The 15,378-nt window shown below is 46.7% G+C and overlaps 1 protein-coding gene across 3 annotated transcripts in view; it reads left to right on the forward strand.

Moving 5' to 3' along the window:
- Window positions 1–15,378, forward strand: part of XPC (XPC complex subunit, DNA damage recognition and repair factor) — a 68,761-nt gene that overhangs the window by 18,013 nt on the left and 35,370 nt on the right. For 2 of the 3 annotated variants that reach the window (XM_063941256.1, XM_063941258.1), the window contains exons 7-8: window positions 260–380; window positions 1,391–1,480. In XM_063941256.1, the coding sequence (XP_063797326.1) occupies window positions 260–380; window positions 1,391–1,480 (211 nt within the window). The remainder of the gene's footprint in view (window positions 1–259; window positions 381–1,390; window positions 1,481–15,378) is intronic. The other variant, XM_063941257.1, reaches the window with a different exon arrangement.

The raw sequence follows: 15,378 nt of genomic DNA on the forward strand, positions 1-15,378 counted from the left end.
GTAGGCGGCGACTATCTGATCGCAGGCTGCAAAAATCGCTGCCCAGTGCTCTGGTCTGAATTACCCCCTCGGAGGGCAGGAGCCTGACGTTGCCCTATTGAAATAAAATTGCTTCAGTGTTAAGGTCTTGTCTCTCTTGATATAGAAACCTACAGACATTTAATTGCCGTCTCTGGAATGATCACCGTATATGCTGCGCTGTGTGTTTTTCCTGGCAGTCCACGAGCATGTCCCACCTAGAACCTCTCTATCGTTCCAGGTTCAAAACCACATTTACTTTGAACCCAGAAATGTCTCTGGATGAGCGCGAGCTCTTGTCAGCCACTCTAGAGCGGAGATTTGGGGCTTACGGAGTGCGAGATGAAGAGGAGATGATCCATGTAAGATACACTTCGTTTCATTTACACAACACGTACATGTCTTGTAGGGATCTCTCTGAGTAATCATGGTACTCCCTTGACGCACAGGAGCTAGAAGTAAATAATTTTGCAGCCTGCTGCTCTTTATTTGTGTACACAAGAAAATACTAATTCCCGGCTAGATGTGGTTTAAAATATTTGAAATTGTGAAACGTGCAGTGTCTCTATCAGACTGTGGCCTCCTATGCCTGCGGCTGTGTACACCGATACTGCCATAACGGGCCACCTGTGCATGCACTACCAGTCCCCGCCCAGCAACACGCATCGCAGCATCTCTTTGGTGCGTACACACTGTGTAGAACATGCGCCATATGAGATTTTACGGATTTTTGCACAAGTGCAGTTAAACATCAACTTTGCGTGCCGTAAGAACCATAGGAGGTCATTCCGACCCGATCGCTCGCTGCAGTTTGTCGCAGCGATCGGGTCAGAACTGCGCCAGCGCATGGCAGTCGTCATTACCTAGCGATCGCCTCTGAGACAGAGGCGGTCGCTGGGCGGGAGGGGGCTTGACGGCGGCGTTAAGCAGTCGTTTAGGGGGAGCGGTCCGGCCAACGCAGGCATAGCTGGACCGTTGGGGGGGGGGGCGGGCCGTGGCGGCTGCGTGACGTCTCACGCAGCCACTGAGGCCAGCGGCAGCGACAAACAACTCCCGGCCAGCAGCAGGAGCTGAGCTGGCCGGGAGTTACTCCAGATATACAAAAGCATTGCCTATTTGTGATGCTTTTGTATTTGTGCGGAGGGGGGCGGCACTGACATGTGGGGCGGACTAGCCCTGTGCTGGGCGTCCCCCACCCCGCATGTCATGGAAGATGATTTAGCACAGCTAAGATCAACTCTGAATGACCCCCATAGTCTACTGACACCTGTATTCCTCTGTATTGATCCACTACTGAGAGCTGCATAACCTACAGTCTCCCTGTCTTGGACATTTACATTACTCTCTTCCCTGCCGTGCTGTTTCTCCACAGATCTTTCTGATCCTCCTAAGAGCATTACAACTCCTGAGTCGCTTGGTTTTTTCCCTGCAGCCCATCCCCTTGAAGGAGCCATCCGCCAAGGTAAGATCATGGTCCATCTGAGGCCTCTGCAGAAGTGTGGAAGTCATCAGCACCAGTGATACAGTAGAGATATAGGGGGATATTCAAATAGTGCCGAGCTTTACGACAGTCGGAATTTGACAAAACACGTGGATCGGTGGTGAATTCGCCTGGGCGGATTTTTTGGCAAGTCGAAAAATCGGAGCGGCCTTTGAATAGGTCGAATGTGAATTCGACATAGAAACGGGCGGAAAGTATCGTTTTTTTGACTGCTTGAAAAAATGGCACTAATTAAATACCCCCCTTAATCTGAGATCCATTCCAGAGCAGCAGAATATCAGCAGGTGCCACACTGGTACCCAATGTTAGACTTAAACATTGATGGGTGCACTGGATAAATATGAGACATAATGATTTTTAGTGATATGTATTAAGACTGTTTTAGGGCAAACACTATTAATTATATTAAAAAGTGGATTGGCATACAAACAATGGGGGTCATTCCGAGTTGATCGCAGCCAGCAACTTATTGCTGCTGGTGCAATCAACTAATCCCCACCTATGGGGGAGTGTATTTTAGCTGAGCAGGGCTGCGAATGCTTGTGCAGCCCTGCTTAGCTAAAAAAGTTTTGTGTAAAACAAGACCAGCCCTGGACATACTTACCCTGTGCGACGATCTTGGGGTTGATGGGGCCGTCTTTGACGTAACACCTCCGCCCTCCGTTCGCCTGGACACGCCTGCGTTTTACTTACCACTCCCCGAAAACTGCAGGAAATGGTAAGGTGACTCCCAGGAACGCCCTCTTGCTGTCCATCTTCTTGCTGTCGCTGCTGCGACCGCTGATAAAGCCAAATATTTATCAATATTTAAAACCCTTTAAGAGGTCTAAGAACACTGTACGCTATTGACGTATGGTGTACCGTAAGGGTACGCACGTTGCGTAGCAATCGCTTAGCCGTAGTCGAGACGCTCAAGCGTCACGTTCGCTCACGGCCAAGAGATCACAGGCAGGCACGCTATTGGCTGCCGACTAACGTAATGGTTCGCTATAGCGTAGCGGACGCTCGGGACCACGAGGAGATCACCAGCGGCGCTGACGCTCACAATGTTAAACCTTTATATGTAAACCATAAACAATGTATTATACAGGAAAACCTTAGTGTAGGGATAGAGTGTAGATGCAACACAGTGTAACCTTATTAACTTAAAAGCTGTTCGAGCGTCACCGACGCTCTGAGAATACTTAACACTATAAGAAATACACCAATACCGGGCTTAGGGTCTAACGCCTTATGTGAATGTTATACTTGAAAAAAGAATAATACAATACAAGTCATACACTACAATATAACATAGACTAACTAACCAGATAACTACACAGGAAATACAATACAATACAATTACGTTTAAGGGAAAATGAGAGAGAAAGAGGAAGAGAGAGAGAGAGAGAGATATGGCTCACAATAACAATAAAGACAATATGATTGCGGAGAAAACTTACGCACAAAGGGAACGATCGCATGCGCCTTTCTGAATATCCAGCTCCCGATTATCAGTTATGAGAACCGTTGAAGAGAGTGAGCTAGATCAGGTCGGCTTGTCTATTTATGCCCCACACACAATACAATTCAATGGTCCCTACAATTTCATTGTTCATTGGACACAGGAATTCGTCTTCGCATTATAACAAAAGGTCATAGGTTGATTCATACAGGTGGGCTGTGTCTATTTCCAACTGCTCAGGTGGGTGGGAAACTAGGTTTCCCGCCGCATGGATAAGTAAGTGCAAATAATAGTAAATGTACATAAACTTCTTATGTCCATAACTATTCGCACGAGCGATTAATCCGCTTCAAACCAACACCGGAATATTGCTAATTAAATACTCTTCCGATGGATACTAAACACCACTGTATGACCCATGTCTGACCCTTCGTATCAAACAAAGAGGGATCTCTTTGTCCATGAACATGCTATATTAACTAAACTTTCAGAATCTATCAAGGGGACCATGATCTACAAAATACATTATATAGTTAAAATATGTAACGATTGAGTCGCACGCTGGGCACACAGAAACTCTACCGTAAATGCGCATACCATGCGCCTGCGGGTGCACGTAACAGCGGGTATGCGCGCGCACGCATGCGCAGCGCGGACCTGTATGAGGTGCAAATATGGTAGTGTGCATCGTGATATTTTTCTGACTTTGACAGTCCACCCTTTGGCAGTCAACAATAACTGCCACTTCCTAAAACATTTCAAAACGAGAAAAATATATGTCAGGTGTAAATACATTTCCATGATTGGGTAAGGGAGGAGAGAAGAAGGTGTGAAAAGGGTATGACCTAGTGAGATAGCAGTAGCATGTGTGTATGAATCCATGTTTGGGGGGTCATGTATCATCGTGCCGTACGTGTTTTAGATCAAGCTTCGAGGTATTGCGAAGTATACATTTAAATTCCTTCTTATCCCGCGGTGCGGGTCTGTGGATGGGCTGTCAAACTTTACCGAGCTCTTTTCGGATTTTGGTTGCAACAAAATGGGGGAGCACATTTTAGTTGATGATACATGAATGGGGGGGATATGTGATTGCTGATATCTGTACCTGTATTCCCTATCGACTATGTGTGTCATTACCTGAAGGTTGTAGAGATGAAGATAAAGAACAATTATGGTAAATGCAGTGGTATTCTATGTCAGGTTAATGAACATTTGTCGGTTGAAGTCTTGTTCGGTGTCTGTTGAATGCAGTCTTCTTTGGGCTTTTGCCAAAAAGTGTGGGCAAAAGCTTTGTCAATGTCCATAGACTTACAAAGGTGTTGGGCTAGCGTAATTTTAAAATTTCTAGGGAAACTGGGGGTCTATGGCATAGTTCATCAAATATCTGTGTATAAGGTTGTCAAAACTTCTTCTTTAATCCATCAGTTGTCTGTATACAGGATCATCAAATTCCTTGTCCAAGTGGGTCTTTTTACCTTGGAGAAAACGGAAAAACAGGTGAAAGAAACGGACCGTATAATCGCATTTTCATCACATCATTGTCTCTACCGTTGGGTCATAAATCAAATCCATTGGAATTACAATTTCCTCACTCCTTAGACTCATTACCCTGGTACTACGTTTGCACTTCGTTAAAGCCTGTCCGCATCTAAATATCAAGCCAATCGATATGACGACACCCAAGATACATAGGAGAAACTTCCCTACATCCATTATGACTCCTTGAGCCCATTCTCCTAAACCAGAGAACCAATTTCGCGGGTTCAACCATGACACCCAACCAGTCAGCTCATTACCCACAGCAGCAAGGGTGAGATTGTGTCTCCTGCGAAATTCCCACTTTAATTGGAGAATGTCGTCCATCTTTTGGTCTATGACCTCGACCGGGTCCTCGGCACTATTCGTAATATATGTGCAGCATTTCACGTCGTACTGCGTTGCCAGTGTGACACAATATCCACCTGTCACTGCTGTGAGATAATTAAGAACCATTCTATGCTGAACCAGTTCTGTTTTATAAGCTTGAAGCTCTCTTCCAGTATACCTAAAAGAGTCATCATACATTTCTGTGATATTGTCTAACAAATTTGCAAGCGCAGATATGTATCTATAGTTCAGCACTCCTCTAGCGGTGCGAGTGAAATCTAACGCAAGTAGAACCTGAATCCCGGTGGATTCATGGATCATGTCAGAGGCCGAATGCTCTGTCCTTTCTGTCAGTTGCCTTTTAACTACGTGCTCGTAGTGGGTGTGAGTATAAGGAGCTTGGGCACCACGGTGTATATCTTTCATTTTGGTATGCGATACAGTCATTACTTCAGGCAATACTTTTCCAATATAACACAATCCTTCAGAGTTTGGGGCAAGCCACTTTTCTCTATCGTCCTAGTGGATGCTGGGGTTCCTGAAAGGACCATGGGGAATAGCGGCTCCGCAGGAGACAGGGCACAAAAGTAAAGCTTTCCGATCAGGTGGTGTGCACTGGCTCCTCCCCCTATGACCCTCCTCCAAGCCAGTTAGATTTTTGTGCCCGGCCGAGAAGGGTGCAATCTAGGTGGCTCTCCTAAAGAGCTGCTTAGAAAAGTTTAGCTTAGGTTTTTTATTTTACAGTGAGTCCTGCTGGCAACAGGATCACTGCAACGAGGGACTTAGGGGAGAAGAAGTGAACTCACCTGCGTGCAGGATGGATTGGCTTCTTGGCTACTGGACATCAGCTCCAGAGGGACGATCACAGGTACAGCCTGGATGGTCACCGGAGCCTTGCCGCCGGCCCCCTTGCAGATGCTGAAATAAGAAGAGGTCCAGAATCGGCGGCAGAAGACTCCTCAGTCTTCTAAAGGTAGTGCACAGCACTGCAGCTGTGCGCCATTTTCCTCTCAGCACACTTCACACGGCAGTCACTGAGGGTGCTGGGCGCTGGGAGGGGGGCGCCCTGGGAGGCAAATGAAAACCTATTTTGGCTAAAAATACCTCACATATAGCCTCCGGAGGCTATATGGAGATATTTAACCCCTGCCAGACTCCGTTAAGAGCGGGAGACGAGGCCGCCGAAAAAGGGGCGGGGCCTATCTCCTCAGCACACAGCGCCATTTTCCCTCACAGAAAGGCTGGAGGGAAGGCTCCCTGGCTCTCCCCTGCACTGCACTACAGAAACAGGGTTAAAACAGAGAGGGGGGGCACTAATTTGGCGTTAGAAATATATAAAAAAGATGCTATAAGGGAAAACACTTATATAAGGTTGTCCCTATATAATTATAGCGTTTTTGGTGTGTGCTGGCAAACTCTCCCTCTGTCTCTCCAAAGGGCTAGTGGGTCCTGTCCTCTATCAGAGCATTCCCTGTGTGTGTGCTGTGTGTCGGTACGTGTGTGTCGACATGTAGGAGGACGATGTTGGTGAGGAGGCGGAGCAATTGCCTGTAATGGTGATGTCACTCTCTAGGGAGTCGACACCGGAATGGATGGCTTATTTAGGGAATTACGTGATAATGTCAACACGCTGCAAGGTCGGTTGACGACATGAGACGGCCGACAAACAATTAGTACCGGTCCAGACGTCTCAAAAACACCGTCAGGGGTTTTTAAAACGCCCGTTTACTTTAGTCGGTCGACACAGACACAGACAGGGACACTGAATCCAGTGTCGACGGTGAATAAACAAACGTATTCCTTATTAGGGCCACACGTTAAAGGCAATGAAGGAGGTGTTACATATTTCTGATACTACAAGTACCACAAAAGAGGGTATTATGTGGGATGTGAAAAAACTACCATAGTTTTTCCTGAATCAGACAAATTAAATAAAGTGTGTGATGATGCGTGGGTTCCCCCCGATAGAAAATTATGGGCGGTATACCCTTTCCCGCCAGAAGTTAGGGCGCGTTGGGAAACACCCCTTAGGGTGGATAAGGCGCTCACACGCTTATCAAAACAAGTGGCGGTACCGTCTATAGATAGGGCCGTCCTCAAGGACCAGCTGACAGGAGGCTGGAAAATATCATAAAAAGTATATACACACATACTGGTGTTATACTGCGACCAGCGATCGCCTCAGCCTGGATGTGCAGAGCTGGGGTGGCTTGGTCGGATTCCCTGACTAAAAATATTGATACCCTTGACAGGGACAGTATTTTATTGACTATAGAGCATTTAAAGGATGCATTTCTATATATGCGAGATGCACAGAGGGATATTTGCACTCTGGCATCAAGAGTAAATGCGATGTCCATAACTGCCAGAAGATGTTATGGACACGACAGTGGTCAGGTGATGCAGATTCCAAACGGCACAAAGGTGTATTGCCGTATAAAGGAAGAGGAGTTATTTGGGGTCGGTCCATCGGACCTGGTGGCCACGGCAACTGCTGGAAAATCCACCGTTTTTACCCTAAGTCACATCTCTGCAGAAAAAGACACCGTCTTTTCAGCCTCAGTCCTTTCGTCCCTATAAGATCATATCTGCCCAGGGATAGAGGAAAGGGAAGAAGACTGCAGCAGGCAGCCCATTCCCAGGAACAGAAGCGTTCCACCGCTTCTGACAAGTTCTCAGCATGGCGCTGAGACCGTACAGGACCCCTGGATCCTACAAGTAGTATCCCAGGGGTACAGATTGGAATGTCGAGACGTTTCCCCTTCGCAGGCTCCTGAAGTCTGCTTTACCAAGGTCTCCCTCCGACAAGGAGGCAGTATGGGAAAAAATTCACAAGCTGTATTCCCAGCAGGTGATAATTAAATTACCCCTCCTACTACAAGAAAAGGGGTATTATTCCACACTATATTGTGGTACTGAAGCCAGAAGGCTAGGTGAGACTTATTCTAAATCTAAAAAAAATTTTTTGAACACTTACAAAGGTTCAAATCAAGATGGAGTCACTCAGAGCAGTGATAACGAACAGGAAGAAGGGGACTATATAGTGTCCCGGGACATCAGGGATGCTTACCTCTATGTCCCAAATTTGCCCTTCTCACTAAGGGTACCTCAGGTTCGTGGTGCAGAACTGTCACTATCAGTTTCAGACGCTGCCGTTTGGATTGTCCACGGCACCCCGGGTCTTTACTAAGGTAATGGCCGAAATGATGATTCTTCTTCGAAGAAAAGGCGTCTTAATTATCCCTTACTTGGACGATCTCCTGATAAGGGCATAGTCCAGGGAACAGTTGGAGGTAGGAGTAGCACTATCTCGGATACTGCTACAACAGCACGGGTGGATTCTAAATATTCCAAAATCGCAGCTGATCCCGACGACACGTCTGCTGTGCCTAGGGATGATTCTGGACACAGTCCAGAAAAAGGTGTTTCTCCCGAAAGAGAAAGCCAGGGAGTTATCCGAGCTAGTCAGGAACCTCCTAAAAACAGTGCATCATTGCACAAGGGTCCTGGTAGAAAATGGTGGCTTCCTACGAAGCAATTCCATTCGGCAGATTTCACGCAAGAACTTTTCAGTGGGATCTGCTGGACAAATGGTCCGGATCGCATCTTCAGATGCATCAGCGGATAACCCTATATCCAAGGACAAGGGTGTCTCTCCTGTGGTGGTTATAGAGTGCTCATCTTCTAGAGGGCCGCAGATTCGGCATTCAGGATTGGATGCTGGTGACCACGGAGCCCAGCCCGAGAGGCTGGGGAGCAGTCACACAAGGAAAAAATTTCCAGGGAGTGTGATCAAGTCTGGAGACTTTTCTCCACATAAATATACTGGAGCTAAGGGTAAATTTATAATGCTCTAAGCTTAGCAAGACCTCTGCTTCAAGGTCAGCCGGTATTGATCCAGTGGGAAAAACATCACGGCAGTCGCCCACGTAAACAGGCAGGGCGACACAAGAAGCAGGAGGGCAATGGCAAAAACTGCAAGGACTTTTCGCTGGGCGGAAAATCATGTGATAGCACTGTCAGCAGTGTTTCATCCCGGGAATGGAAACTGGGAAGCAGACTTCCTCAGCAGGCACGACCTCCACCCGGGAGAGTGGAAACTTCATCGGGAAGTTTTTTCCACATGATTGTAAACCGTTGGGAAATACCAAAGGTGGACATGATGGCGTCCCGTCTGAACAAAAAACGGGACAGGTATTGCGCCAGGTCAAGAGACTCTCAGGCAATAGCTGTGGACGTTCTGGTAACACCGTGGGTGTACCAGTCGGTGTATGTGTTCCCTCCTCTGCTTCTCATACCTAAGGTGCTGAGAATTATAAGACGTAGAGGAGTAAGAACTATACTCATGGCTCCGGATTGGCCAAGAAGGACTTGGTACCCGGAACTTCAAGAGATGTTTACAGAGGTCTTATGGCCTCTGCCGCTAAGAAGGGACTTGCTTCAGCAAGTACCATGTCTGTTCCAAGACTTACCGCAGCTGCGTTTGTTGGCATGGCGGTGGAACGCCGGATCCTAAGGGACAAAGGCATTCCGGAAGAGGTCATTCCTACCCTGGTCAAAGCCAGAAAGGAGGTGACCGCACAACATTATCACCACATGTGGCGAAAATATGTTGCGTGGTGTGAGGCCAGGAAGGCCCCACAAAGAAATTTCAACTCGGTCGATTCCTGCATTTCCTGCAAACAGGAGTGTCTATGGGCCTCAAATTGGGGTCCATTAAGGTTCAAATTTCGGCCCTGTCAATTTTCTTCCAGAAAGAATTGGCTTCAGTTCCTGAAGTCCAGAACTTTGTCAAGGGAGTATTGCATATACAACCCTCTTTTGTGCCTCCAGTGGCACTGTGGGATCTCAACGTAGTTCTGGGATTCTTCAAATCACATTGGTTTAAAACCAGTCAAATCTGTGGATTTGAAGCATCTCACATGAAAAGTGACCATGTTCTTGGCCCTGGCCTGGACCAGGCGAGTGTCAAATTGGTGGTTTTTTTCTCAAAAAAGCCCATATTTGTTTGTCCATTCGGACAGGGCAGAGCTGAGGACTCGTCCCCAGTTCTTTACCTAAGGTGGTGTCAGTGTTTCACCTGAACCAGCTTATTGTGGTGCCTTGCACCTACTAGGGACTTGGAGGACTCCAAGTTGCTAGATGTTGTCAGGGCCCTGAAAATATAGGTTCCAGGACGGCTGGAGTCAGGAAAACTGACTTGCTGTTATCCTGTATGCACCCAACAAACTGGGTGCTCTTGCTTTTAAGCAGACTATTGCTAGTTGGATGTGTAATACAATTCAGCTTGCACATTCTGTGGCAGGCCTGCCACAGCCAAAATATGTAAATGCCCATTCCACAAGGAAGGTGGGCTCATCTTGGGCGGCTGCCCGAGGGGTCTCGGCTTTACAACTTTGCCGAGCGGTTAATTAGTCAGGGGCAAACACGTTTGTAAAATCCTACAAATTTGATACCCTGGCTAAGGAGGACCTGGAGTTCTCTCATTCGGTGCTGCAGAGTCATCCGCACTCTCCCGCCCGTTTGGGAGCTTTGGTATAATCCCCATGGTCCTTTCAGGAACCCCAGCATCCACTAGGACGATAGAGAAAATAAGAATTTACTTACCGATAATTCTATTTCTCGGAGTCCGTAGTGGATGCTGGGCGCCCATCCCAAGTGCGGATTATCTGCAATACTTGTACATAGTTACAAAAATCGGGTTATTATTGTTGTGAGCCATCTTTTCAGAGGCTCCGCTGTTATCATACTGTTAACTGGGTTTAGATCACAAGTTGTACGGTGTGATTGGTGTGGCTGGTATGAGTCTTACCCGGGATTCAAAATTCCTCCCTTATTGTGTACGCTCGTCCGGGCACAGTACCTAACTGGCTTGGAGGAGGGTCATAGGGGGAGGAGCCAGTGCACACCACCTGATCGGAAAGCTTTACTTTTGTGCCCTGTCTCCTGCGGAGCCGCTATTCCCCATGGTCCTTTCAGGAACCCCAGCATCCACTACGGACTCCGAGAAATAGAATTATCGGTAAGTAAATTCTTATTATACGCCTTCCTCCCGCATATGAAATATGCATCATCGGGGAGAACATATGGGACAGAGTAGGACATAACCATATTACACATCTTCCATGTGAAATCTCCTACCCCTAATTCTCCCATCTGTCTAGTACACGTATCCGTTTGTACGATATGTGCACAGTATCCTGGTGATACCTCTCCAACTCTCGTAATCCTACTTCCTAGGGTATACCTATATCGGAAAGATTTTTCTCTACTGGCTATGTGGCGTATAAGCTCTGTATCTGTAGGCATTCTATCTGCTCTATATGAAAAGGTCATGGTTTGGTTACTCCATGACACTTCCCAATTTCCCGGCTTTCGGGGATTGGTAATGTTAAAACATATTAGGGATCTATCCACATGATATTGGTGGAGCTTCAAACTAGGAGGACTGGAGATATTAAACCTCCTGTCCACCGGTCTCCCACCCTTTAGCTCAAGTACCTCTCCTACCGTTAAAGGGAATGGTACTAGTCCTGATTTGCTATGACCTTGAGGTACTTGAGAGCATACCCAACAATCTGTTTGATTTAACACACTACCCACTAAGGAGTGATAGTCACTCAATGGATGCCGGTCCATGTGGATATTAAAACTGGATTGGCATTTCTTGATGCACCCATCCTCAACTACATTGTCACAGAGCCTACAGATACAGTTTTCTTCAGCTAACAATCCTTCACAATTCCTTCTATTGTCAATGCTATCGGATCGTTTTCTGATACTCGCCTTTACTTGTTGGTTAAGTTGTTCTTGGAAAACCACGCCTCCATCTTTATCATCAGAACCCATTCCAGAACCTCTCTCGACCTCCATGGTACTCTCGCCGGAACAGACTGCTCTGGTCAACATCATGGTCAACAGGAAAATCCGGATCACAGTCTCTTGGGGCAAGTCCATCTTATAGGAGGAAACGGAGAAGAATGAGAAGGGGGAAAAAAAATAGTTGAGGGAGAGGGGATGGGAAGTGGAGAAAAACAATAAAAGGGAACAGGGAATCGACAACTGCTTCCGATCTTATTATTTTCAATGCTCAGGTGCCGTCTCAGTCCTCCTGAAACAGGCACTCCAGTGATACAACTTCCTCTACCGTCTGTTCCTTATCACGGGACCTCTCTGGATCAGCAACCTTCTTACAGTGGGACGAATGAACCCAAGTCTCTCTCTCGGCAACCTTCAATGCTGTAGTGCTAGTCAATAAGACTTGGTATGGTCCTTCCCATCTGTCAATAAGGCAACCTGAGCGTAGAAAATTCCGTATCATTACATAATCCCCAGGTTCAATGTCATGACAATTACTATCTGGTAACTCAGGAATCATTAACTTCAAATTATCATTTTGCTTCCTTAACTGTTTACTCATGTTAACCAGGTACTTTACAGTCACTTCATTGTTACACTTCAAATCATCCTGAGGGTTAATCATAACATGCGGTTGTCGACCAAACAAGATTTCAAAGGGAGACAGATTAAGAGGGGACCTGGGAGTGGTTCTGATGCTGTATAGTACAATGGGTAAAGCTTCTGGCCATGTCAATCCTGTCTCTGCCATAACTTTGCTCAGTTTATTTTTAATAGTGCTGTTCACTCTTTCCACCTTCGCACTCGCCTGGGGACGGTATGGAGTGTGCAGCTTGCTATCAATTCCCATCAACTTACACATTCCTTGAAAGACATCACCTGTAAAATGGGTACCCCTATCACTTTCAATTATTCTAGGGATACCATATCTACACACAAATTCCTGCACAATTTTCTTAGCAGTAAACATAGCGGTGTTTGTGGCCGCAGGAAATGCTTCGACCCAATTTGAGAATACATCTATACAAACAAGTACATATTTCAAATTTCGACAAGGGGGTAATTGAATAAAGTCAATCTGTATTACCTGAAAAGGGCCGCCCGTAGGTGGGATATGAGATGGTTCTGTTGGTATTGCCTTTCCGATATTCTTTCTCAAGCAGGTAAGGCATGACATTGCTCTCTTACTCGCATGAGATGAAAATCCTGGGGCGCACCAATATGCTCTTACCAACTTGCACATTCCCTCCTTGCCCAGATGAGTCAGCCCGTGTGCTGCCTCAGCTAAACATGGAAGATATGCTCTGGGGGCCACTGGTTTACCTTGTCCATCCGTCCAGAGTCCTGAGGACTCCTGGCCATATCCCTTTGCCTTCCAGACTGCCTTTTCCTGTGTGGAACACAAATTTTGCATTTCACACAACTTCTGTGTGTTGATGGTATTAAATACCATCAGTTGTGTGGTGTCTGTCTGTCTGGGGGTACCAGCTGCTAGCTTAGCAGCTTCGTCTGCTCGGCTGTTACCAAGTGATACTGGGTCCTGGCTATATGTGTGTGCTTTACACTTGATAACAGCCACTCTGTCGGGTTCCTGTATCGCTGTTAGAAGCCTTTTGATGTGAGCTGCATGCGCTACCGGTGTACCAGCTGCCGTCATGAAATTTCTGAGGCGCCATAGGGCTCCGAAATCATGGACTACCCCGAAGGCGTATCTAGAATCGGTGTAGATATTGGCTGACTTGCCCTTAGCCAATTCACATGCTCTGGTTAGGGCGACCAGTTCAGCAACCTGGGCTGAGTGAGGTAGGCCTAGCGGTTCAGCTTCTATGGTGCCTTGGTCATCTATGACTGCGTATCCAGTACACAAGTCTCCCGTGTAGAAGGTAAGATCTACATCTTCCAGTGGGTTGTCACTGATGTCAGGCCTTGCGGTGAAATTTTGGGTCAAATATTCCATACAATCATGTGTGTCCTCCTTTGTATTAAATCCTCCTTCCTCGCCACTCTCATCCTCCACCCTTTGTGCCTGTCCAGGCACACCTGGGAGATATGTTGCAGGATTTAATGCACTGCATCTCCTTATGGTGATGTTTACGGGGGCCATTAGTGCCAATTCCCATCTTGTAAACCGCGCTGATGAGACGTGCCTGGTTTGGGCAGAATTTAGCAAGGCTGACACTGTATGTGGTGTATGAATTGTGAGGTTGTGACCTAGCACTACATCTTCGCTTTTCGTTACTAGCAATGCTATCGCAGCAACGCTTCGCAAGCATGTGGGGAGGGATCGCGCTACCGTATCTAGCTGAGCGCTGTAGTATGCTACCGGCCTGCTGGCATCACCATGCTTTTGGGTTAGGACGCCTGCCGCGCAACCAGCACTTTCTGTTCCGTACAGCTCAAAGGGTTTCCCATAGTCCGGCATACCTAATGCTGGCGCCTGCGTTAGGCACTGTTTAAGTCTCTCAAATGCCATTTCGGACTCGTCTGTATGCGAAATCCGATCAGGTTTGTTTGAGGAGACCATCTCCTGCAAAGGTAATGCCAGAATGGAAAATCCTGGGATCCAGTTACGGCAATACCCACACATTCCTAAAAACGTTCTGATCTGTTGCTGGGTTTGAGGCAGAGTCATGTCTCTAATTGCTTGAATTCTATCAGCGGTCAGGTGTCTCAGTCCTTGTGTTAGACAGTGTCCCAAATATTTTACTTTAGTTTGGCATAATTGTAATTTTGTCTTTGGAAACCTTGTGTCCTGTGTCTGAAAGATGAAACAGGAGCTGTTTCGTATCCTTCAGGGACGCTTCCAATGAATCTGAACACAGTAGTAAATCATCCACGTACTGTATCAATATTGATCCACTCTCTGGTTGGAAAGACTGTAAACAATCATGCAAAGCCTGGGAAAATATACTTGGACTGTCTATGAAACCTTGTGGTAATCGAGTCCAGGTGTATTGGACTCCTCTGTATGTAAATGCAAACAAATATTGGCTGTCAGGGTGCAGAGGTACCGAAAAGAAAGCGGAGCAGAGGTCAATAACAGTGAAAAATTTCGCAGTGGGAGGGATTTGCATAAGGATGACAGCTGGATTTGGCACTACGGGGAACTGACTCTCAACTATTTTGTTAATCCCCCTTAGATCCTGCACTAGCCGGTAACCCCTCCCCCCGCTCTTTTTCACAGGGAAGATGGGACTATTGGCAGTGCTGGATGTTCTTACCAGAATGCCCTGTTGTAGCAAGCGCTCTATTACTGGGTACACTCCTAACTCCACCTCTGGCTTCAGAGGGTATTGTGGGATTTTTGGAGCTATCCTACCATCTTTTACTTGTACAACTACCGGAGCTACGTTTGCCATTAATCCAGTGTCCTGTCCATCTTTAGTCCAAAGTGACTCTGGTATCTGGGATGTCATTTCTTCTACTTGGGATGGAGTCCTATTTGTCATAATGGTATGTGACATTAATTTTGATGGGGAGTCTAACATGTCTCGCACTTCCTGAGCGTGATTCTCAGGTATGTCCAAGAATACACCTTCAGGAGTACAATAAATGACGCACCCCATTTTACACAATAAGTCTCTTCCCAGGAGATTAGTCGGTGCCGATGCAGCCAGCAAAAAGGAATGCTTGGTATGTAAAGGCCCTATTGTAATCTCGGCTGGTTTGCTAACAGGGTAATGCTGGACTA

Source organism: Pseudophryne corroboree, chromosome 9, assembly GCF_028390025.1.
Source record: "Pseudophryne corroboree isolate aPseCor3 chromosome 9, aPseCor3.hap2, whole genome shotgun sequence".
Lineage (NCBI taxonomy): Eukaryota > Metazoa > Chordata > Amphibia > Anura > Myobatrachidae > Pseudophryne > Pseudophryne corroboree.